The sequence below is a fragment of the Saimiri boliviensis genome, chromosome 17, assembly GCF_048565385.1.
Source record: "Saimiri boliviensis isolate mSaiBol1 chromosome 17, mSaiBol1.pri, whole genome shotgun sequence".
NCBI lineage: Eukaryota > Metazoa > Chordata > Mammalia > Primates > Cebidae > Saimiri > Saimiri boliviensis.
The window spans coordinates 55,865,516-55,891,514 of NC_133465.1; the positions used below are offsets into that span (position 1 = coordinate 55,865,516).

The 25,999-nt window shown below is 40.2% G+C and overlaps 1 protein-coding gene across 1 annotated transcript; it reads left to right on the forward strand.

The window, feature by feature from the left end:
• Positions 1 to 1,167: 1,167 nt before the first annotated feature.
• On the forward strand, positions 1,168 to 25,526 carry PSMD12 (proteasome 26S subunit, non-ATPase 12). The gene is made up of 11 exons (XM_003931810.4): positions 1,168 to 1,360; positions 7,846 to 7,905; positions 7,993 to 8,121; positions 14,729 to 14,836; positions 15,924 to 16,028; positions 17,044 to 17,193; positions 17,278 to 17,412; positions 18,031 to 18,143; positions 19,086 to 19,260; positions 21,328 to 21,405; positions 22,545 to 25,526. The coding sequence occupies exons 1-11, from the start codon at positions 1,253 to 1,255 to the stop codon at positions 22,752 to 22,754; spliced, it is 1,371 nt and encodes a 456-aa protein (XP_003931859.1). The 5' UTR covers positions 1,168 to 1,252; the 3' UTR covers positions 22,755 to 25,526.
• Positions 25,527 to 25,999: the final 473 nt, after the last annotated feature.

Below are 25,999 nucleotides of genomic sequence, written 5' to 3' on the forward strand. Positions count from 1 at the left end.
ACTGTACCCAGCCCCATTCCCATTTTCAAGGATGCTAAGCTGTTTTAAGATCTCCAGCTATTTTATAGTGAGCAGCATGGTATAAATAACACATAACACCTGTAAGCCCCTTAAGAATTGAAATTGTGGCCAGGCGCAGTGGCTCACACCTGTAATCCTAGCACTTTGGGGGGCCGAGGTGGGTGGATCACCTGAGGTCAGGAGTTTAGGACCCGCCTGGCCATCATGGTGAAACCCCATCTTTACATATATTAAAAAAAAGAATTGAAATTGTTTCACATGTCATCTCGTTTGATGCTCACGAAAGTCCTACAGGGATAACAAATAAAATGTCTAACTTTTCTTTTTCCAACTTAGTGGATTACGGTAAAAACGAAAACAAATCACATTGCTTGTTAAATGACTGAGCTGCTGCCATGCCTTCTCTTAGGAGCTTTCAGAGATCCCACAGGTTAAGCCACCAAGATTCTCAACTAGATAAAACCTTAGAACTTTCTACTTTAAGGTTTATTTCAGCCTCCTAATGCAGAGATGGGAAAATCGAGATCCAAAAAAAAGTTAAGCGATTGCCCACAGTCCTGAGAAATTATATTTCGAAGCAGGGGTGTAGGAATATATGAGATGGTCTGTTCTATTACACTCGCGTTTTTCTTTTTCTTTTTTTTTTTTTTTTTTTTTTGAGACGGAGTTTCGCTCTTGCTACCCAGGCTGGAGTGCAATGGCGCGATCTCGGCTCACTGCAACCTCCGCCTCCTGGGCTCAGGCAATTCTCCTGCCTCAGCCTCCTGAGTAGCTGGGATTACAGGCACGCGCCACCATGCCCAGCTAAGGTTTTGTATTTTTAGTAGAGACGGGGTTTCACCATGTTGACCAGGATGGTCTCGATCTCTTGACCTCGTGATCCACCCGCCTCGGCCTCCCAAAGTGCTGGGATTACAGGCTTGAGCCACCGCACCCGGCTACACTCGCGTTTTTCATCGCAAATTTTAGATATTAAAAGGCCGATGTGCCCAGAGACAAAACCAGACGCGGGCTGCACGGTGAAGCGGCGAGCCCCGCCCCGCGTGCCCCAGGCCCCACCCTCAGGGCTGTCCGCGGCAGTGCCTGACTAGCGACCAGCCACGGGGGCCTCGAAGGGTCCTTCGCGTGGGCTCCCGATGCACTGCCTGAGCGGGCGCGCGAGCGGCTTCCGGTGTGGGTGACGAGTGGTGGCCGAAGCAGGGGGACGGCAGGGGACGCTCAGGCGGGGACCATGGCAGACGGCGGGTCGGAGCGGGCTGACGGGCGCATCGTCAAGATGGAGGTGGACTACAGCGCCACGGTGGATCAGCGCCTACCCGAGTGTGCCAAGCTAGCCAAGGTGAGGAGAGGCCGGCTGGCTGTTGGCGGGCGCCAGGGGCTGAGTCACGGCGCGGAGCCTGCTTAGGCCTCAGGGGGCCTGCGGGCTGGAGCGTGCGTTCCCCCCCATTACCTGCTCAGCCTTAGCTGGGACTGCACGAATGGGAGACCCCAGGTCTACCCAGCCAGGACTGCGGAGTACGCCCGCGCCTATGGCTTCCCAGACCCTCCCCAAAACAGATGATCACTTCCCCCTATTGGACTTAGGGCCCCGTTTTACTTTTGGTCTTTTCTTGGATGCTGTTTAAGTAACATTTACCTTAGGAGTTTGCCAGAGAATAAGGCCGCTTCAGTATTCAGGCTAGATCAGAGAGTATCGTTCTACTGCTGTTGCCGAATCCATTTATGTCATTAAATCGTTTATGGATCATGGCTATGTGCCTGGTCTTTGGCTTGGAGAAGAGGCAGGAAAGTGATAGTACAAAGATGAGTAACACAGGACCCTGTCCTTTAGGAGTTGATGTACGTAATGAATTAGTCAAGTCACGCATGGTGGTGAGGACCATACAAGAGGAAAGTGTTACAGGAACACCGAGAAGGAAGCTATGCATTCTTAGTGGTGCCATAAGGGAAGGTTTTACAGGAAGGCTGACGTTTGTATTGGGTCTTGAAGAATTAATAAGATTGAGGTGGGGTGGAGTCATTACTGGAGACGGAACTACAGAAGTAAAGACAAGTCGGCACTGTAAGAGTTTAACGGGCTTTCCAAACAACAAGGATGAAGAAAGGTGATAAGTTGGTACTGTGTATACCTTAGGTTCAGTATGCTTGCTGAGGAGGAGCCATAAATTCATTAAGCGCTTTCTAGCAGCTAGCATAAACAAACATCAGTTACATAAGGGTGGGAGAACTCAGCTGCCCCAATGCCAGACAGATAACAATAGCTGACATTTTTTGAGCAGTTTCTGCAGTGTCAGGCACTGTGCTTACGTGTACTAAGCTACCTGATCCTCACCTCAGCCCTATGCTATAGCTATTATTATTATTATTATTATTATTTTACAGATAAGAAAACTTGGGCTAGAAAAAGTTGAATAATATGCCCCAAGATCATACAGCTAATAAAGTGGTGATGGCAAGAAGCAAACCCAGGCAGGCCGATTCTAGATTCTGGAGCTTGTGCTCTCACACACCATGCTGTCCTGCCTAGTGAGCCAATTGTAATGAAAACCTAAACTTTTTTTTTTTTTTTTTTGAGACAATTTCACTCTTGTCACCCAGGCTGGAGTGCAGTGGCGTGATCTTGGCTATGACTATGACTTCCTGCCTCCTGGGTTCAAGCAATTCTCCTGCCTCAGCCTCTCAAATAGCTGGGACTACAGGTGCCATCACGCCTGGCTAATTTTTGTATTTTTAGTGGAGACCATGTTGGCCAGGACTGGTCTCGAACTCCTGACCTAAAGTGATCGACCCGCCTTGGCCTCCCAAAGTGTTGGGATTACAGGCGTAAGCCACCGCAGCCGGCCAAAAACCTGAACTTCTGAGTACCTGCCCAGAAAAGGAGGCAGCAGCTCTTCACCTTCAGCTAATCTTTGCCAATTGGGGATTAAGAGCTTCCCGAGTAGCTGGGACTACAGGCAACTTCCACCGCGTCCAGCTAATTTTTGTATTTTTAGTAGAGACAGGGTTTCACCATATTGGTCAGGTTGAACTCCCGACCACAGCCTGTATTTTTAACCATTCTACTGCCTCCGTGATTGGTGTATGAACACCCTGCATCAGACTGATGGAGTGTTAGTAAAAGTGATACTAGTTCTTGATGATGGTTATCTCTTCGCCTTGTATTCAGGAGTTAAAAATTAATCTAAGGAGGGCTTTTTCTGAACTGTAAAGAAAAGGTATTTAGCAGTTCTTAATATACTGAGGGTTTCTCGTCCTCTTTTCAATTATGGCATATTTGGCACATATTTATTTGAGGACTACGTACATTCTTAAATTGAATGTATCCTTTGATTCTCCTTCCTCTTAACCCATTTATGCTGGAGGTTGCAAAATTTTTGTGTGAAAAATCAGACCTTGGCAATGACCTTGAGCAATAGGATATAAGTAACTCCCGCAAGCTTAGCGGTCTCAAATTCCTGGGCTTAAGAGATCCTCCTGCTTTGGCTTCCTGAGTAGCTAGTATTACAAGCACACACCACTGTACCTGGCTTAATGTCTTTTCATTTCTTTTTGTCACCTGCAGCCTCTTCTTATGGTTAAGGTTAAAAATAAAGAGCAAGTAAAATGTAAAACAGTTCACATGGCTACCTTAAACAAAAGACCTTTAAGGAATAGGTCACTTTAAAAGTTGGACTGTGCGTGGGTAGTATTGGACTGGCTTTAAATTTCAGCTATTTGTGGTGACTTTTTCGAGACCGAGTTTTGCTTTGTTGCCCAGGCTGGAGTGCAGTGGCATAATCTCGGCCCACTGCAACCTGCCCCTCCCAGGTTCAAGCAATTTTTGTGCCTCAGCCTCCCAAGTAGCGGGATTACAGGCACATAGCACCATGCCTGGCTAATTTTTCTATTTTCAGCAGAGACAGGGTTTCACCAGGTTGACCATGCTGGTCTCGAACTCCAGACCTCAAGTGATTCGCCCGTCTCCCACTCCCAGAGTGCTGGGATTACAGACGTAAGCCACCATTCCTGGCTGTGGTGACTTTTTATCAGCCTTTTTCTTACTTGTTTAGGTTGTGTAACAAATCATTATAAGATTGGATTCATTTAAGGAATTAAAGGAGGCCCAAACAGAACTTACAGATACCCACCATGTATGGATATTGAACAAACTCATTAGTCACGGAATTTACAAGGATTATTTTAATGAGAAAAATGAGTCACATGTTCTACCAGGTTGGTTTTGGATAACCCTAACCATATTGTTCCTTCTGAGTTGAAAGGCAGCATCAAGGAGTTGGAATTTCAGGAACTGTGTGAATAGACAGGAAAAGGAGGATGTTTAGCCATAGGGTAGAACATGGAACATTGGGAGAAAAGGGTGGAGGTGATTTGAAAATTAGAAATTGTATTAAATGTCCCAAGAAGAACATGAGCTGAGAGCTGGGGAAAAAATATTGTATTAAATGAATTGTAATTATAAAATAAATGATGGCAGTATCCTTCAAATAGTACTCAATTGTCAACCATATAATTTGTCACATCCTGCTTATTGTGACTAAGAATGAGGAATTGTCAGCCGTTAAGATCAACTGAATATAGATCAGGTATGTGCCAATCCATTCAACACATATTACGTGAAGGTTGGTGCAAAGAGAAGTAACAATTAAACAAGGATCCGGCCCTAAAGGAACTTACAGACCACTTAGGAGGTCAGCTGTGTGCATCAGTCACTGACACAAGGATAAAAGGATGGACCATAGTATCTGCAGAAGCAGTGGCATGTGCTTGGTGTGATGCAGCTCACTGAACTGCAGTGATGAACAATATAGACAAGCTCCCTGATCTTACTGAGTTTATATTCTACTGAGACTGGAAAGACAGTAAACACCCAAATAGAATATAGTTTGGGGTCATTGCAGAGTAGTCAGTAGGGTTGAGTAGGAAAGGAAGAGGTGCTAAGTGACTACTGACTCAGAGAGCATTATCCAAAAATGTGTCGTGAGAGAATGACGATACTCCAGACCATGGCTTTAGGCCACTGTGTGATTCTCTCACATGTAGGATGCAATTCTTTAATACCCATGCTTCTGAATTAGAATACCATATTAAACCACACGCTAGTGATCACAGTAATGGTAATTGCAAATGTGACAGGTGACTGTCATTAAACAGTATTTTCCATCTTAACTATTTTTACCCTTTATTTTGTTGCCAGATGGTAACCATAGAGATTACTTTGATGAAAGCAGAAGGTGAGATTTAAACTAGTATGGTAGGGGAAGCACTGCACTGTAGTGGAGAGAGCTTTGGACCTTGAGGAAAGAGCCCCGGATCTAGTTGTGCTGATTCCTTTTGGGGCTAAGCAAGTCATTTAAGCTGTTTAGTCCTTAGTCTTTTTAATCTCTAAAATGAAGTGGTTGAATTAAATACTCCCTACCAGTCTTTGTAGTTCTGAATTGCCTGAACCCAGGAGGTGGAGGTTGTGGTGAGCCGAGATTGCGCCATTGCACTCCAGCCTAGGTAACAAAAGCAAAACTCCATCTCAAAAAAAAAAAAAAAGAAAAACAATTTTTAAATAATTCTCTTCTCATTTCAATTTATTGTCAGAGGTGTTTACATGATAGTTATTAATATAAGCATGTTAAATACATGCGTTTTTTTTTACTTTTTTGTGTGTGTGACAGAGTCTTGCTCTGTTGCCAGGCTGGAGTGCGGTAGCTTGATCTCAGCTCACTGAAACCTCCGTCTCCCGCGTTCAAGCAATTCTCCTGCCCCAGCCTCCCAAGTAGCTAGGACTACAGGCGAGCGCCACCACATCCAGATAATTTTTTGTATTTTTAGTAGAGACAGGGTTTTACCATGTTGGCCAAGATGGTCTCGATCTCTTGACCTCGTAATCCACCTGTTCAGCCTCCCAAAGTGCTAGGATTACTGGCACATGCTACCATGCCCGGCTAATTTTTATATTTTTAGTAGAGATGAGGTTTCACCATGTTGGTCGGGCTGGTCTCAGACTCCTGACCTTAGGTGATCCACCCCGTCCTTGGCCTTCCAAAGTGCTGGGATTACAGGCATGAGTAACCACGCCCGGCCTGCCCAGCTAATTTTTACATGTTTTGTAGACAGGATCTCGCCCTGTTTTCCAGACTGGTCTCAAATTCCTGGGCCCAAGTGATCTTCCCACTTCAGCTACCCAAAGTGCTGGGATTACAGGATGTGAGACACCATGCCTGGCCAGTGGTGCAATTTTTGTGCTGTATGTTGGTTTTGGTTTTATCAAAATGTGTGGTTCCTAATAGGATAACTTGTTTTAGTTCTGGTGTATTATCATTTATGTTTATATTATTTGAGTTTTATTGTTCCAATCTCCAAATGTATATCCCAGGGAGAATGTTTTATTCTTACATATGAGATAGAGATGTGGTGAGGTTAGTATAAGTTGTCAAAAAGTATATTTCAGTTGGATCGGTATCTGCTTAAGAGCATGACTTTCAGGATAGCATGTATGGGTGTTCTCAGGTGGCCTTCATTTCCTGTAAACATGATTACTAATTTATTTTTAAAGTCATTGAGAAATTAGAGTTTCCTATCTTTTTTTTTAAATAAAAAAAATTAAGACAGGGTTTCACCATGTTGGTCAGGCCGGTCTTGAACTCCCCACCTCAGGTGATCCGCCCGCCAAAGTGCTTGGATTACAGGCGTGAGCCACCATACCCAGCTGAGTTTCCTATCTTTTAGCACTAGATACTCCTTTTATTTTTTTTCTTGGAACTCTGTATTTTAAAATAATTTGTTACACTAACAGTGACTTCATAAAGAAATCGTTTATTTTTCTAATTTTTTTTTTTTTTTTTTGAGAGAGGGTCTCACTCTGTCGCCCATTGCAGTGGTGCAATCTTGGTTCACTGCAATCCTCACCTCCCTGGCTCAAGCCAGCCTCCCATCTCAACCTCCAGAGTAGCTGGAACTACTACACATTGTGGTGTGAACCACAATGCCCAGCTAATTTTTGTATTGTGGTATTGTTTTGTAGAGACGGGTTTCGCCATGTTGCTCAGCCTGATCTCAAACTCCTGAGCTCAAGATACCCACCCGCCCTTGGCCTCCCAAAGTACTGGGATTACAGGCATGAGCCACTGTACCTGGCTTGTTTTTATTTAAAGATACATGTGACTACCACTTAGAGTCTCTGATCAGAACAGGATCTGCCAGATATGGTGGCTCAGGCCTGTAATCCCAGCACTTTGGGAGGCTGAGGTGGGATGATTGCTTGAGGTCAGGAGTTTGAGACCAGCCTGGCCAACATGACAAAACTCTGTATCTACAAAAATTACAAAAATTTGCTGGGTGTGGTGGCACACTCCTGTAGCTCCACCTGCTCCGGAGGCTGAGGCACGAGAATCGCTTGAACCCAGGAGATGGATGTTGCAGTGAGCCGAGATGGTGTCACTGCACTCCAGCCTGGGTGAAAGAGTAAGGCTCTGTCTCAGAAAAAAATAAGATAAACAGGTGTTACCATACTGAGTTGATAAATTAGAATCCAGAACAAAGACTTGGTGTTTTCTCAGGTGTTACATGATTGTTATATGTTCAGTTTCTCTTAGGCATTTGAAAATATTAAAAGTAGCTTGTGGGCCTCAAGTAGGGAACCACTGACTGATAGAATCCACTGGAGAAGCAAGGACTATCATGAAAGGAGAGAAACAAAAGTAGTTATGGGGTGGTCCATATCCTCTAGAACAGGCTGTTGATTTTTCCTTTTCTGTGTCAAAACCATTTCATTTTAGACTTAATTATTTGGATTTCATGTGTTGTTTTATTATTCATTTTTATCTTTTGTTTTAGGAAGGAAGACTTCAAGAAGTTATTGAAACCCTTCTCTCTTTGGAAAAGCAGACTCGTACTGTGAGTAGTTTGCAGGGAAAAGCTTAGTTACCATTAATTTCATTGAACATTGTTCCATTAACTTTCAATATATTTTCATCCTTACAGGCTTCCGATATGGTATCTACATCCCGCATCTTAGTTGCAGTAGTGAAGATGTGCTATGAGGCTAAAGAATGGGATTTACTTAATGAAAATATTATGCTTTTATCCAAAAGGCGGAGTCAGTTAAAACAAGTGAGTTCATGATCATGACTGCTTAAAACACAAATACATTTGTATTTAAATAAGAACTTTTCAAAAGCTCTTCTATAAGTCTGTTTAAAATGTGTTAAGTCAACATTATAACATCCTAGAGCGAGTTTTAAAATTCAGTCCACATTCTCATAATGATACAACTGTTTTGTTTTTTCTTCTAGTCTTTGTTTGCATATTTTTTAAAAATCGTGTTATATTTAGAGTGTTCATACAGCTTTGTTCTATTTTGGTGTTATTACTTTTATTTTTTTCTTATTTATTTATTTACTTATTTTGAGATAGGGTCTCTGTCACCCAGGCTGGAGTGCAGTGGTGTGATTACAGCTCACTGTAGCCTCAACCTCCCCGGATCAAGGAGTCTTCCCACCTAGCCTCCAAGCAGCTGGGACTACAGGCGTGTGCTACGACACCTGGCCAGTTTTTAAATTTTTCATAGAGACAAGGTCTCACTATATTACCCAGGCTGGTCTCAAACTCCTGGACTCAAGTGATCCATCTGCCTTGGCCTCCCAAAGTGCTGGGATTACAGACGTTAGCGACTGTGTCTGGCCCCACTTTTATTTAAATGGTTATGTTATAATTTATCAAGTTGATATTCAGATTTATTTTGTCATACCTCTTTTATTAAACACTTAACTTTATGCTGTTTTAAAATGTTTAATAACTAAATATCATTTCATTGTGTCTTATCTTTTTTTTTTTTTTTGAAAATAGCTTGAGGTATTACTGATACTCAAAAACTGCGCATACTGACAAAAATTTATCTTCTTGACTAAAGAGCCCTCCTCGTCACAAGGCCTTCACCTTGTCCTATGTAGACTTAAACAAATACTAAGATTGTTTCTAACAGCTGAAGGCTGTGTTTCCAGAATGACCCAAGCCCTGCTTAGCGTGCCTGCCTGAGAAAACTGAAGTCTGCCAAAAGAATAAACTGTCAAACATTTAATCTTTCGTGTGCGCGCGCGCTCACATGCACTTGAAGAAATAGGGGCTTGAGTCTTGCTACATTGCCTAGGCTGGTCTCAAATTGCTGGGCTTCAGTGATCCTCCCACCTCGGCCTCCCAGAATACTGGTATTACAGGCCTGAGCCACTGTTCCCAGCTCTCCTTATTTTTGAGGCCATTTTTAGAAAGACTATTTTGCTTATTTTGTTTAGAGATTATGTAAGTTCTCTTTTAGTGTTTTGGTGAAGTTGGATTTTCTTTACTGTTTCCTTATTCTTCTTGAGATATATTTAAATGTTCCCTGTACAAGTAGACCTCATTTTTTACATTTTTATCTCATCTTTTAAATGCTGTTTCCTGAGTAGTTTCTGGGTTTTTATTTTTTGCTTTAAATAATAAGAACATTGTAAAAGAAGATGTAGTGGAACAAAAATAGATATATAGTGTTCTTATCCATATTTCTCATTTTATTAATTAGATTGCTTATAGGGTAAAGATAATATTAAAGTGGGTTAAATTGTTTTTTGCAAAAGTCAGAGTTACTGTAATTGGTTTTGGTTTGTTTTTCTTTAGGTAAGTTTACATGCATATAAAAGACGGTGTTGGCTAGGTGCAGTGGCTCACACCTATAATACCAGCACTTTGGGAGGCCAAGGTGGGTGAATTACTTCAGCCTAGGAGTTCAAGACTAGTCTGAGCAATACTGTGAAACCCTGTCTCTACAAGAAATAGAAAAATTAGCCAGGTGTGGTGGCAGGTGCCTATAATCCCAGCTACTCAGGAGGCTGAGACAGGAGAATTGCTTGAACCCAGGAGGTGAAGGTTGCAGTGAGCTGAGATCGTGCCATTGTGCTGCAGCCTGGGCAACAGAACAAGACTCTGTCCCAAAAAATACACACACACACACACACACACACACACACACACACACACACACACGCCAGTGTTGAGAATTGGCATATATTTAATTGAGGCAACCTAAAATATGTGAATGTGAAATATATGTATGTATGTATGTATTTGAGGCAGAGTCTTGCTCTGTTGCCCAGGTTGGAGTGCAGTGGTATGATCTTGGCTCACTGCAACCTCCACCCCCCTGGTTCAAGTACTACTTCTATCTGAGTAGAAGTACTTCTACTTTCTAGCTGACATTACAGGCCTGTTCCACCATGCCTGGCTAATTTTTGTATTTTCAGTAGAGACAAGGTTTCACCATGTTGCCCAGGCTGGTCTCAAACTCCTGACCTCAAGTGATCCACCTGCCTTGGCCTTTCAGAGTGCTGGGATTACAGGCGTGAGCCACCATACCCAGCCATGAAATTCAAGTGTGCTTTTTGGTGCCTAATTGATTGGTTTGAGAGACAATTATTAGACCATCGTCTTACTCTATTTTCTGAGGACTTACTCTCTACGGGACAATTTTGAAAGGGCTCCTTTATTAGAAGTCTTGGGGCAACCTAGGTTGAAATCAACACAAATTTATGTTTTATGTAGTATTGGACAATTCAAAGCACACATCTTAAACTTTAGTTTCTCATGTCATAAGGTCTCAGAGCTAGTAGTAGGGGTTGTTGCTTAACCCTTACCTTTTTCTTCCTTTTTTTTTTTTTTTTTTTTTTTTTTTAAGCAGTCTTACTCTGTCATCCAGGCTGGAGTGCAGTAGTGCAATCATAGCTCACTGCAGCCTCAATCTCATGGGCTCAAGACATCCTCCCCCTCAGCCTCCCAAGTAGCTGGGACTACAGGCACAAACAATCACGCCCAACTAATTTTTGTATTTTTTGTAGAGACGGAGTCTTGCTATGTTGACCAGGCCTCAAACTCATGGGCTTAAACAATCTTCCTACCTTGGTCTCCCAAAGTGCTGAGATTACAAGCCTGAGCCACCGTGCCTGGCCCTGGCCCTGTCACTTTCTAAATGGAGAAGCAGATTTATGTGTAAGGTGCTTGGAATGTGAAGAGACATGTAGCCTATAGGTCTTGCCCTTGGCAGCCTGTTGGTTAGTAACGTATATAAGTCACAAGTAATCATAGCATTTTTTTTTTTTTTTTTTTTGAGATGGAGTTTCACTCTGCTGTCCGGGCTGGAGTGCAGTGGTGTGATCTTGGCTCACTGCAACTTCCACCTCCCGGGTTCAAATGATTCTTCTGCTTCAGCCTCCCGAGTAGCTGGTATTATAGGCATCCACCACCACGCCCAGCTAATTTTTGTATTTTTAGTAGAGATATGGGGTTCACCATGTTGGCCAGGCTGGTCTCAAACTCCTGACCTCAAGTGATCCACCCACCTCGGCCTCCTAAAGTGCTAGGATTTGTAGGTGTGAGCCACCGCTCCCGGCCATTAAAGCACATCTTTAACGAGTAGCTTTAAGATTTTTAAAAATTGCTACACATACATTAGGCAATGTATAAGTGACACAAGAGTAATAGGATATACAAAGAAATGTGAAAGGAGGAAGAGAATATTTTGGGTTCGATTTATTGGGGACGGCTTCTTGGAGAGAGAGGACTTTGTCTCATAGCTGGCTAGTGACAACCAGAACTGGAACCAGGCATGCTCCTTTCCCTATAACGTATGTCTCCATAGCTATGGAAAGTGCTTAGGGACTCAGAATGTCTCTGTGACCCACAAAGTCCCCTTTTCTTATAATTAAACTACAAAATTTTTTGCTTAAGCAGACTTAGAAAGTAACTTTAAGAAAATAATCTTAGGCCGGGCGCAGTGGCTCAAGCCTGTAATCCCAGCACTTTGGGAGGCCGAGGCGGGTGGATCACGAGGTCGAGAGATCGAGACCAACCTGGTCAACATGGTGAAACCCCGTCTCTACTAAAAATACAAAAAATGAGCTGGGCATGGTGGTGCGTGCCTATAATCCCAGCTACTCAGGAGGCTGAGGCAGGAGAATTGCCTGAACCCAGGAGGCGGAGGTTGCGGTGAGCCGAGATCGCGCCAATGCACTCCAGCCTGGGTAACAAGAGCGAAACTCCGTCTCAAAAAAAAAAAAAAAGAAAGAAAATAATCTTTTCGGCTGAGCACGGTGGCTCATGCTTGTAATCCTAGCACTTTGGGAGGCTGAGGCAGGCTGATTGCCTGAGCCCAGGAGTTCCAGACAAGCCTGGGCAACAAGGCAAAACCCTGTCACTGCTAAAAATACAAAAAAAATTAGCTGGGCATGGCGGCAAATGTCTGTAATCCCAGGTGCTCAGGAGGCTGAGCCAAGAGAAACACTTGCACCAACGAGGCGGAGGTTGCAGTAAGCCAAGATTGCACTCCAGCCTGGGCAACGGAGCAAGACTCTGTCTCAAAAAAAAAAAAAAAAAAATTAATGAAAATAACCTTTTCTTGATTGCTTGATATTAATGCTTTCTATTTACTTTCTGTCACTTGAGTCCAAGGCATCACTCCAACTGTAACTTCCTTAATGTCTTACTTGCATTTTTTTCAGAGAGCAGTAGGATGGTCACTTCTTATTAGATATTGTTAATAGTGTCCCCATTGCATTGTTAGTGTGTTCATGTACAGTAGTCTCCCTTTATCCCTAAGGGTTATGTCCAAAAACCCCCTCTGGAGACCAGAAACCACAGATAGCATGAAACCATATATCCATTATGCTTTTCCTTGTTGAGAATTTTCACCTTTTCATGTAAAGGAGGCACTTTATGGCTTCACTTTGGCATATCTGAATGGTCAGCATCACCACTCTTGTGCTCTGAGGCCGTTATGAAGTATAATAAGGGTTGCTTGAGCCCAAGCACTGCATGTGAGACAGTGGATCTGGTACCTGAGATGGTTCCTGAGTGACTAGGGTGTGTAGTGTGGAGACACTGGACCAAGGGCTGATTGAGGAACTGCATTTGATTTCATCACTACTCAGAACGGTGTGCAGCTTAAAACTTAGATTGTTTATACATGGAATTTTCCGTTTAATATTTTCAGACCACAGTTGACCATGGCTAACTTAAACTGGAAAGCAAAACCTTGATAAGTTGGGACTACTGTGGTTACTGTTGTTTTTAACCGCATCCGATTTCTGTTCATGGATTTTTTGCACAGCTTTTAGAATTATCAAGTTGTGTGCACTTCTAGAAATTACAGTTAACTTTACAGGGATCATATGTTTTGTGAGATACTAGATGTCCTAGGGCCTTGCACTTAGCGCAAGAGTTCTGTTTTATAATAAGACCTTAGCTTTCTGGAATGCCTGGGTCTCTAAATAGCCAGTGTTTCACATAGTTAAAAATTGAATACTGCTTGTTCTCATTGATAAATGGAAGCTAAACAGTAGGTGCACATGGGCATAAAGATGGTGAGACCCCTGTCTCGACAAAAATCTTTTTAAAAATTAGCTGTGTGTGTTGGCACATACCTGTAGTCCTAGCTGCCCAAGAGGCTGAGGTGGGAGGATCACTGGAGCCCAGGAATTTGAGGTAGCAATGAGCTATGGTCATGCCACTGCACTCCAGCCTCGGTGACAAAGTGAGGCCCCATGTCATTTAAAAAAAATTTTTTAATTTAAAAAAGATGGAAATAATAGACACTGAGGACTCCAAAAGCAGGATGAAAGGAGGTGAGGGTTACCTGTTGTATCCAAAATTACCTTTAGGGTACCATGTTGACTGTTTGGATGATGCGTTCACTAGAAGACCATACCTCACCACTATACAATCTATTCATGAAACAAACCTCCACATGTAACCCGTGAATCTAAAATAAAATCAGATCACCTCCACAACAAAAAGGGTTAGCCTAAGCTTCTTGAACATGAAAAGTTTTTCATGGAAATCTTTCTAAGACATACTATTTACTTCTCTGCTGCCTTAACCAAAATATATTTAATGTAATTTTACATTTTCTTGATGACTCATGGGCCTAATTATTAATGATTATGATATATTGCTTAAAATCTAGATCAGGCACTGGCAAATGATGGGACACAAACCAAATCCCACCTGCCTATTTTTTATAAATAAAGTCATTGGAACACAGTCATGCCCATTTGTTTTGAAGGAGGCAGTTGAATAGTTGGCACAGAGACTGTGTGGCCCACAACGTCCAAAATAATTACTTTGTAAATATTTGCAAGAATTTACAGAAAATGTTTGCTGATTTGTGACCTAGATCAGAATGTTAGTGCTGAAGGGAATGTATTCCAGCCTCTAGATACAACATGTGAGGAAACTGAAGGGCAGAGGGTCTCTGGCTCTGTCACATGGTATTGAGGTGAATTTGGGTGACTGTGGCTCTTCCCACCCAGCTGGTAGAACTGTTTTACCTTTTGCCTCTGCCGCTGCCTTTTTGCGCCTCAGTCACCATCATCTGCAGGTCGCGGCTTCGGGCAGCCGTGGAGCTCGGCTTTCTCTTCCCTTTTTGTCTGTTTAATCGGATGCCGTTTCTTCCATGCTTTCCTGCTTGGCTGCATCTCTGCATCCGAGGTTTTCCTGACCTCTTCTGACTTGTTACGGGGTACTCGGTAATTTTTCGGTATTAGGGAAATTTGAAGTGATGTTCTTTATGATATTTCCGGGTCTAGAGTTGCTTTGGAAGACCAAGTTCAATCATTGCTCTTCCATCAACAAAATACATTATTTTTTCCCTCTGTGAGGAATGTATTTTACTTACGAACGGTTTTTAATATTTTAGGCTGTTGCTAAAATGGTTCAACAGTGCTGTACTTACGTTGAGGAAATCACAGACCTTCCTATCAAACTTCGATTAATTGATACTCTACGAATGGTTACCGAAGGCAAGGTAAATTTTCGGTTGACATAACTCAATGATATAAACTGTTTTGTCTATATTCAGAGATACTTAATGTATGTAGATATTTTGTATAAGTATACATTATGTTTATTTTTTAAAGAAATACACAAAAGGTCATCACTTTAATTGAACCAATAATGTCTTTGTACATCCCTTTCTGCAGATGAATCTATTTAAATAGTGACAGCCATGGTATATCTAGCTTTTTCTGAGTATTAGTCATTGCAGATTTATATTGAGACTTAAAAAAATGAATAAAAATTCCACAGGGTCAGAGTGTGGGAGAAGAGCATTTTAGACATAAAGGAAATTATATTCAAAGACACCAAAGTAAGAAATGCATGGTAGTTGTAGGAAGCTGTAATTAGTTTGATATTATTGGAAATAGAGTAAGCAAACCTAAGCATGAAAATTCATTCCCCAGGTGCTTTAGGTTATACTGTAGTCATATTTTTACTGTTTAATTTGTTGAAAATTGTAAATCTAACATTACTTATAACTACAAAAATGTTAACAACTTTAATACCTAGAAAAATCAGATATTTTTAAAGAAGGTAGTCTTGTATTTAAAAATAAATCAGAATTAGAGTATTAACTGTAGACATTGGACTACATATAACACACTTTTCAAATACTCAAAAGGCACTTTGCATTTTCTGTGTCGTTTATGTAGCTTGTGGTCCTGTTATTTGTTAAACATAGTAATTTCTTTTTTTTTTTTTTTTTTTTTTTCTGAGACGGATGCAGTCTTGCTCTATCGCCAAGGCTGGAGTGCAGTGACACTATCTCTGCTCACTGCAACCTCCAGCTACCAGGTTCAAGCGATTCTCCTGCATTAGCCTCCTGAGTAACTGGGATTACAGGCCCCCACCACCGTTAATTTTTTATAATTTTAGGAGAGATAGGGTTTCAGTATGTTGGCCAGGCTGGTCTCAAACTCCTGGGCTCATGCAATCGTCCTGCCTCAGCCTTCCAAAGTATTAGGATTACAGGTGTGAGCCACTGCACACAGCCTACTTTTTAAATTTTAACACGTTTCCACAGAATTTTGATTGTGTAAATTTCTCATTTGTAGATTTATGTTGAAATTGAGCGTGCTCGACTGACTAAAACATTAGCAACTATAAAAGAACAAAATGGTGATGTGAAAGAGGCAGCCTCCATCTTACAGGAGCTACAGGTAAGGTACTGTGTTTTAGAGTGGGTAAAACTTTGTTTAGTCAGCAGTATTTTCTAATGGAAATATAAGATGAGTATCCCTTATCCAAAATGTTTGGGACCAATAATTATATTGGATTTTTATTGAAAGCCTGTGAATGGCATCTTTTTTCATATTTAAAATTGTCATTTCCTCATTATTCATTAAGAAGATGCAGATTAAAACAACAGTGAGGTACCACTACATAACTGTTAAAATGCCTACAATTTAAACAGTAAAATACTCAGTATTGATGGGGATGGAAAGCAGCTGGAACTCCTGTCCCTTGCTGGTGAGAAGGCAAGATGGTGTAACCACTCTGGAAAACAGTTTGGCAATATACTTCCCATATGATCCAGCAGTCCCACTCTTGAGTATTTACCCATGGGAAATGAAAACTTACATTTACGTTAAACCAGTCCACAAAACTTGTTCATAATAGCTTTATTTGTGATAGTAAAAAGAATCACCCCAGATATCCTTCAACAGGTGAATAAATAAACTGTGGTATGTCGATACAATGGAATACTACTAAGCAGTAAAAAGAAATGAACTATTGATGAATGAATCTTACAATTTAGGCCGTTATTTAGAGTGAATAAAGACAGCCTCAAAGCATTATATACTATATTTGACCTTCTTGAAAAGACAAATTTATAGTGATGAAGTACAGATCATTGGATGTCTTATGGGGGCTTATGAGTAGGGGAAGTGTGTGATTATAAAGGGGTAATGCGAAGAAGGTTTTTTGGGTTCTGTATCTTCATTGTGATGGTGGTTACACAAATCACTACATCTGTTAAAATTCATAGAATTTTTTTTTACCAAAAGGGGAAAAATCCATTATAAATTGTAATTTCCTAGAGGTAACTATCTTTTAATTGTCAGCACTCTCCCTATACATATGAAGGTTCTTATTATTTAACAAGGGTGAATATTTTAATATCTATTTAATTTTGTTGCAATTATAAACTTATTTGGGGAATTACTGTGCTAGGTGGAAACCTACGGGTCAATGGAAAAGAAAGAACGAGTGGAATTTATTTTGGAGCAGATGAGGCTCTGCCTAGCTGTGAAGGATTACATTCGAACACAAATCATCAGCAAGAAAATTAACACCAAATTTTTCCAGGAAGAAAATACAGAGGTGAGCATATCTCTGACTATAATTTACTTTAAAAGTATGAAGAAAACCCATAAACCCCAATTTGTTTTGTCAACCTTTTTGCAGAAATTAAAGTTGAAGTACTATAATTTAATGATTCAGCTGGATCAACATGAGGGATCCTATTTGTCTATTTGTAAACACTACAGAGCAATATATGATACTCCCTGTATACAGGCAGAAAGTGAAAAATGGCAGCAGGTAAGAACATATTCGTGTAATTGACATGGCTTCTCATTCAGAAGAGTAATTTGCATTTTTAAATTTTCAAATCTTTTTAACTGCAGTAATTAGATGCAGTTGTATGGTGCTGCTTTCTATTCAGTGTTGTTCAGTATATTACTGATTCAGTCTTAATTGTGGCAATAGTTTAGATTTTGTTTTACTTTTGGAGAAATATAGGGTTCCTGTTTAAACTATGTACAGTGGGTCAAATCCTAATAAAGGTTGCAGATAAAGACCCGGCATTACTTTGGAAAGTTATTTTACAAAAGCTGTTTTAAAGTGCTTGTATATACATTCCACATTTCTAATTCTAACTTGTTGTAAGAACTTTTTCTTTATACATTTGTCAAAAATGAATGTCAAGAAAAATGTCAGCTAAGGTAGTAATTCAGATTAGCAGTGATTTATTATAATAGTTTTGTGAAAACTAAATACTATAGAAAGACACTATGAACAGGCAGCCTGGCAATATTTTTTCCCTTAGGACTTTAACATATATAATGGATATGTAGTTATTCCATGATTGTTCAGTTTTTGCCAGTGTTTCCATTATGTCTAGTCTCGCATATAACCTTTGTTGTACAACTCTTTCAGGCTCTGAAGAGTGTTGTACTCTATGTTATCCTGGCTCCTTTTGACAATGAACAGTCCGATTTGGTTCACCGAATAAGTGGTGACAAGAAGTTAGAAGAAATTCCCAAATACAAGTAAGTACTTTTGAAATTAGCATGATAATATCGCAGTAGAAACTCCATTTTGAAAGAAAATTGACTAACCTAAGCGTATACTTCTGTACTTCGTTTTTGGAGACGGAGTTTCGCTCTTGTTTCCCAGGCTGGAGTGCAATGGTGCCAACTCAGCTCACTGCAACTTCTGCCTCCCAGGTTTAAGCAATTCTCCTGCACCAGCCTCCCAAGTAGCTGGGATTACAGGCACCTATTACCACACCCAGCTAATTTCTGTATTTTTAGTAGAGATGGGGTTTCACCATGTTGGCCAGGCTGGTCTCGAATTCCTGCCCTCAGGTCATCCTCCCAGCTCAGCCTCTCAAAGTGCTGGGATTACAGGCTTGAGCCACCATGCTTGGCCTAAGTGTTAACTTCTTAATTGGTTACTGATAGATTATATTAGAGAATAAAACTAGAGATGATAGAGTGGTGAAATTTTTTTTAGCATTACGTTAGCAATCAACAAGATCATAATATACTTTATTCTAAATTGCTTTTCAGATAAAAGTTTCATATCAGGTCTACTTTAGCAGCTTTTGATTAACCATTCGATAGAGTTTCACCATTAGTAGTTTAGAGCTTTGTGATTTTCAGAAAGACATACTTCTGAAAATCTATTATATAAAGTAGACTTGCTTCATCATAAGCACAACAGGCTCTTATTTCTGTTTGTTTCATGAGTACATTTACAGTGTATTTCAGAAACTGACAGTGCAGAAGAGAACAGAGTGTTAAGTGGGAGAATGCTGTATTCTGAACTACTGTGGGGGAAAAAATGGTAATAAAGTTGGTAAAATAATCAAATTGTGTCGCCTAAATAAAATTTAACGAAAACAGTCTTGATTTTTTGAACTTTGCTATTATGTTAGTTAATACTTAATTTTTACAGATTTGGAATATTAAGATGTATACAATTTGCAGGGATCTTTTAAAGCTTTTTACCACAATGGAGTTGATGCGTTGGTCCACACTTGTTGAGGACTATGGAATGGAATTAAGAAAAGGTTCCCCTGAGAGTCCTGCAACTGACGTTTTTGGTTCTACAGAGGAAGGCGAGAAAAGGTGGAGAGACTTGAAGAACAGAGTTGTTGAACATGTAAGAACCTGGCGTAGAGATGACAGTTTTTATTTTAACCTTTAGCAAATTTACTTTTTAGAATTAAACTTTGCCAAATTTGAGCATAAACTTTTATTTTTCACACTTGAGAATTAAATGTTCATTTTGGATGGTATGTCTTTAATTCTTCACTTAGGATTTTTTTTTTCTGTGCCCAGTGTAGTAGTGATATAAATTTGGTGTTCAGATGTTTACATTTCTAAAAGCATATTGGAATGTATCTCACTCATCTTGGGTTTTTTCCCTATTTTTGGCTTTTCAGAAAAGATAGCTATATTTTAGCATGCTTTATTTGAGAGAACCTGTCAAGAATCCAAAATGTTATAGCATGTAAACCAGACAGAATTTCCTAAGAATAGGAGCAGGAGGGTGTTTCTCTCCAATGTTCACTTGCTAGTCTTGGAAACAGGTAGCATGTCTTAAACCTGAACTTTGATCTTAGGTTATCACTGCTGTTATGTTGTATTATGTTACCATTCACTCCTTCACATAACAGACATTTATTGTGAGCCTCCTGTGTGCCAGACAGTGTACAAAGTGCCAGGGCACACAGGAGAATAAGATACTACTCTACCTTTAATAAGAAGATTTAAAATGATAGGAAGATGTCCTTACAAATAAAAAGCATCAGATATTGTAGTACAAATATAGAGCGCGGAGTGAGACTTACGGGAAACTTGGGTATTTCTACATGGAGGAATGATCAGGTTGAAAGAATTGATGATTGAGGTGAGGCTTCTAAGAGGAGTGTGAGGTTATCTGGCAGACAGGGACGGGAGGACAGCCTGGGGACTGAGTTCCTCTGAGAGTGAACGTGGATAATGCATTTGGAGAGAGATGAGACTAGAGACTAGTAAAGTGAGAGACAGATGGACTTCACCTAAGGCAGTACCGAGGGATTAAAGAGTGCACGGAATGGGGCTGTTTTAAGGAAGGAAATCAATAGGATGCAGCCTTTGATTAGACTTAAAGCATGAAGGAAAAGGTTAGATTTAAAGGATAAAAGAAAAGCGAGTGGAAGAATGCCTCTCATGCTTTCTGATGTGCTTTCTGCCATCAGCCCTGATAGAGACAGGAGAAGATGAGTTCATTTTTCTCCCCACTGTTCCCCAATCTTTTTTTGAGTGCTATTGTTACTACTACTACCAATAAGAATAGTAAAGGGGAGTCTCTGTGTCTTAACTTCAACACCATCTCCAGTGGAAATTCAGAAATTTAATATGAAGCTATGTTTAAGTCGCTGGAACAGTGGTAAAGTGATGATTATTTGAAATGATATCCAATCTTTTTTTTTAAGTGAGCTCACGTGCTGATCAGTAGTGGGATCGCGCCTGTGAATAGCCACTGCACTCCAGTCTGGGCAACACAGCGAGACCCAGTCTCTTAAGAAAGTGAGAGAGAGTCAGTTTAGCTCTGTCATCCAGACTGGAGTGCAGTGGCACAGTCATAGCTCACTATAACTTTGAACTCCTGGGTTCAAAGGATCCTTCCACCTCAGCTTCCTAGGTAGCTAGGATTGTAGGCTTGCACCACCGTATTCAGCTAATTTTAAAATTTTTTGTGGGGATGGGGTCTTGGTCTCCTGGCCTCAAGCAGTCCTTCCACCTCAGCCTCCCACAGTGCTGGGATTACAGGTATGAGTCCCTGTACCCAATCTCCAATCATTTCTAAGATTTTAGCCTTTAAAACATTTTTGTTGGAATCAGAAAAGCTTAACTTTAGATTCTTGCACTCAGAAAAAAATATTTCAGTACATTATAATTTTTAACCATGAATTTAGTGACAGGCATATATTTCAACTATATGTTTAATGAGCTATGTAGGATACTCACAGTAATTCATAAATAACTGCAGAAACCAAAATATCTATGTATTTAGTTTTGTTATTGAGGATTAGAATCAGCTTTGCTCCAATGATGGGCTATAGAAAAATAAAAGCTCTGAGTCTAACATTTCAAGTAAACTTACTTGTATATGAAAATAAATGGACTTTTAGAGTTACTGACAAATGTTATGTATTCTCCCTGTTCTCTGTCCTTTCCCCAGAATATTAGAATAATGGCCAAGTATTATACTCGGATAACGATGAAAAGGATGGCACAGCTTCTGGATCTATCTGTCGATGTAAGTAGTAAACATCAACTTTGAGTTATTTGTAGGGATTCCTTTAGAATATTGACTTGTAAAGATTAAGAAAATTAATTTTATTGTTTAACTTTATGTTTAGGTAATAGAATTATAGAAAGTTTCCCAAGTTGTCTTGAATACTAAAAAATAACCCAAGTATCAGGTGATCCAGAGTCACTTGTAGCGGTGTTGCCTTCAGGTTTCCAGACAAAATGCAGAACATACAAAGAGGAGTTAACCGAAGTGTATAGTAATGGCCTGAAAAGCCATGTCTGTCACCAGAAGGAGTTGTGACAGTTTAGGTGATAAGAATCATGGAACATTAGAACTGGAAGGTTTGCACCTTGATCAACTCATCAGCGCTTGTCACTTATGAATGAGAGGACCAGAGTCCTTAGAAGTCAACTGTCTTGTCCATGGCTACGTAGTTGCCAAGTGGGAGAACATATATTCTAACCCAGCATTTCTGGAAACAAATTACCTTTACCATGCTGCCTTTTAAGGGGAAACTCTAGAAAAGGGAGTGGACCAGCTTGCTGTTGGCATGGATACCTGCAGTATCGAGTTTGCAGGGAGGCAGACTCAAACTCACCCCTGACTGAATCTACTCAGATTCTATTCATTCCCTAGAATATCAGTCAAATAAGTACTTTATTACAGGAAGTCAACAGTTGCTAACTCTTTGTTGTTGTTGTTGTTGTTGTTGTGCTTTGTTTTTTCTGAGGCAGAGTCTTGCCCTGTCGCCCAGCCTGGAGTGCAGTGGTGTGATCTCAAGTCACTGCGACCTCCACCTCTCAGGTTCAGGCGATTGTCCTGCCTCAACCTTCTGAGCAGCTGGGACTACAGGTGCATGCCACCGTATTGGCTAATTTTTGTATTTTTAGTAGAGATGGGGTTTCACCGTGTTGCCCAGGCTGGTCTTGAACTCCTGACCTCATGTGATCCACCCACCTTGGCCTCCCAAAGTGCTGGGATTATAGGTGTGAGCCAACGCACCCAGCTGAGCAGTTACTAAGTCTTAAAAATGAATTTTTAGCCCTGCATATTCATGGATAAAGAGTTTAGAAAATGCTTTTCTGAAGTTTTGTTTATCGTCTATAATTTATCCTGTCTTAATTCGTCTTTCTCTCTTGCAGGAGTCTGAAGCCTTTCTCTCAAATCTAGTAGTTAACAAGACCATCTTTGCTAAAGTAGACAGATTAGCAGGAATTATCAACTTCCAGAGACCCAAGGATCCAAATAATTTATTAAATGACTGGTCTCAGAAACTGAACTCATTAATGTCTCTGGTTAACAAAACTACACATCTCATAGCCAAAGAGGAGATGATACATAATCTACAATAAAGGTCTTAATGCTTTTAGAAAACAGTTAAAATTGGAAGTAATTAAAAAAAAAAAAAAGACTGTTATAATGGTGTATATGTTGGGTTTTTTTCTAAGCTTCTTTGTCTTAAATTTTAAAATAGTGAATATGTTTGAGACTCCCTTCGACCTTTCAGTTCCCTGAGTTCATTGTTAACTCTTTGCATTTGCAATTGGTGCAAAAATACACATTTCTGTCGTCTGAATACACAAAAATTGTGTAATAATTTACCCAGACATGTTTTTCTATTTGAAACCTTTTTAGCTACTGTTTGTTTTCATTCAACTAACAAACATATTACAATAAAAAGCAGTATATACACATTTCCTTTCTACAGTTACCTCTGATTCCAAACATTTTGTGGGGTGATTTGGCAAGTGTTTTTTAAATAAAATAAATTTTGTTGTAAAGCTTATCAGTCATTTAGTAGAATAGAAAAGCAACATAGAGCACACAAGAACCTTTGGGATTTTGTGTTTTGTGAAGGATTTGTGTTTTGAAACTGGCCGAAAGTCTAGACTGAGTTTGTCTGCAGCAATCTGGTAAGCTCTAGAGGTTTCTTTTGAGTCAGACTGCTTCCGGTCACAGTAGCGTGATTGCGTTCAGCCCTCGTCCTCCGGCAGTCCTCTCAACAGGGATAGTGACTGCTTTTTTTTCTCATCCCTTCCCCGCTTTCTTTGTATTTTGCATGGGTTTCAGTTTAACATAAAGTTGTTTTTATAAGGCTTATTTGAGGCTTTAACTTGTAAGTCTAAGTACATCATTATTGCTCCACATTCATTATTTCTGTAGGAGCTTTAGTTCCATTTTATGAACACTGGATAATCTAATGCTGTAAAAAAATGGCAAAAAGAAAGACTTTAGGCCTCCCTCATAGTAACTGGTGTAGCTCTAAATATTTTCACAGAATTAAAAGTAGCTTACTGTCAAAGAAACATCTGAGATCAATTGGTACAAACATTTTGCAAGTGTTTTTAAAATTTGATTTATATTAGAGAAAATAAACAATGTTAGAAGGTTATTTAAAATGCTTAAATGAAAAAAGTGTGAGGTCTACTTTTAAAAAAATTCAAATGAGAGAAAAAGAAACCTAAACATTGTAGAAATGGCATTTCTCCTAATTAATTTTCCACTTAATGGAAAATTATCAGTCATCCTGTTTCATGATCCCAGGACTGAAGACAATTGTGGGATATCTGTCATATTTATGCTATGAGTCATTGTGAACAATGACATAACGTCGACATCTGCTATCGCTTGTCTTAATAACTAACCAAAACAGACCAGGTGAGATGGCTCACGCCTGTAATCCCAGCACTTTGGGAACCCAAGGTGGCCGGATCACCTGAGGTGAGGATTTCAAAACCAGCCTGGTCAACATGGTGAAACCTACTAAAAAAATAGAAGTTAGCCAGGCGTGGTGGTGTACACCTATAGTCCTAGCTACTTGGGAGGCTGAAGCAGGAGAATTGCTTGAAGCTGTGAGGTGGAGGTTGCAGTGAGCCGAAATCGTGCCATTGCACTTCACCCTGGGTGACACAGGGAGACTGTCTCCAAAAAAAAAAATGACAAATTTACAAACAGAAGTTCACACTAACAGAGAATGGTTTTAATTTTCCTTTGAATGAAAAGGCTAGAAGATGAAATTATGTATTGTTAATTTGTAAATAAAATTGAAGCTAATTTGAAACTAGCTTCCCATTAACTTCCATCTTTCTAGGGACTCATTACCCTTGGGTTTGTCAAACCTGGACTATTTGGCCAAATACATTGCTAGAGAGATTGCAAATGTCCCTCCTCTTTTTATTTATTTATTTATTTATTTATTTTTTGAGACGGAGTTTCACCCTTGTTGCCTCGGCTGGAGTGCAGTGGCGTATCTCAGCTCACTGCAACCTCTGCCTCCTATGTTCAAGCGATTCTCCTGCCTCAACCTCCCAAGTATCTGGGATTACAGGCACATGCCACCACGCTTAGCTAATTTTTGTGTTCATAGAGTCAGGGTTTCATTATGTTGGCCAGGCTGGTCTTGAGCTCCTAACCTCCTCAGGTGATCTACCCACCTCCCAAAGTGCTGGGATTATAGGCGTCAGCCACTGCACCCAGCCTGTCTTTGGTCTTTATTTAACACATCCTCACACTAGACTCTGTGTATGATTCGGTGCCATTTGTAACAGTGTCCCAGTGACCAAATAGCACTCAACTCCATCAACTGTTCATTTCTTGTTTTTTCCTGTCAAACTAATCAAGCAAACTTATAAGGTATTTACCAATTTATTTTCTTAGTATTATAAAATCGTTCGTTAGCATAAAATACAATAGTAAAATATTTGAGTTGTTCGGAACCTCAATTAATCCTGTTTTACATTGCAGACCTAAAGCTGGCAATCATGAAAAGAAGCACTTTGTTTTAAATATGGAGAAGATAACGCTTGACTCAATTTCATTGTCATTAGTGTATTAACCAGCAGGAGAGGTGATGAGCCATTTTTAAAAAAATACTTTTATTTCCATATTTTTTTATTTTAGAGTTCAATAGCTGTTTCTATATCCTCAATTTTCTTTCATATGTTACTGAATCTGAAAAACTTATCTTTAAAATTCATACAGTTCCATTCTATCTCTTGTGTTAAATGTATGATAAAAGTACCTATTTTAAATTGTTTTCAGCTCTTGGATAGAGCAGCAATAAAAACACTAATTTGTGGGTATTTAAGAAAACCTGGAGAATAAACTCATACTTTAAAAGATCACTTAAGTTTTCATTGTCTGAATCAAAAGACCATAATATTCATTTTTATCTACCCCAAATCACCTCCCTCTCAACCTACTTTTTGTTTTGTCTTTTAAGACTTTATATTTTTAGAGCAATTTTAGGTTCACAGCAAAATTAAGTGAAAAGTTCAGAAATTTCCCTTATTCTCCTTGTTCTCACACCTCCCTCATTATCAATGTCCCCCACCAGAGGGGGACATTTTTTAAGGTTCGTTCTTGTACATTCTGTGAGTTTGGACAAATGTATAATGACGTGTATCCAGCCGGGCGCGGTGGCTCACGCCTGTAATCCCAGCACTTTGGGAGGCCGAAGCGGGTGGATCACGAGGTCAAGAGATCAAGATCATCCTGGTCAACAAGGTGAAACCCCGTCTCTACTAAAACAAAAATTAGCTGGGCACGGTGGCGCGTGCCTGTAATCTCAGCTACTTGGGAGGCTGAGGCAGGAGAA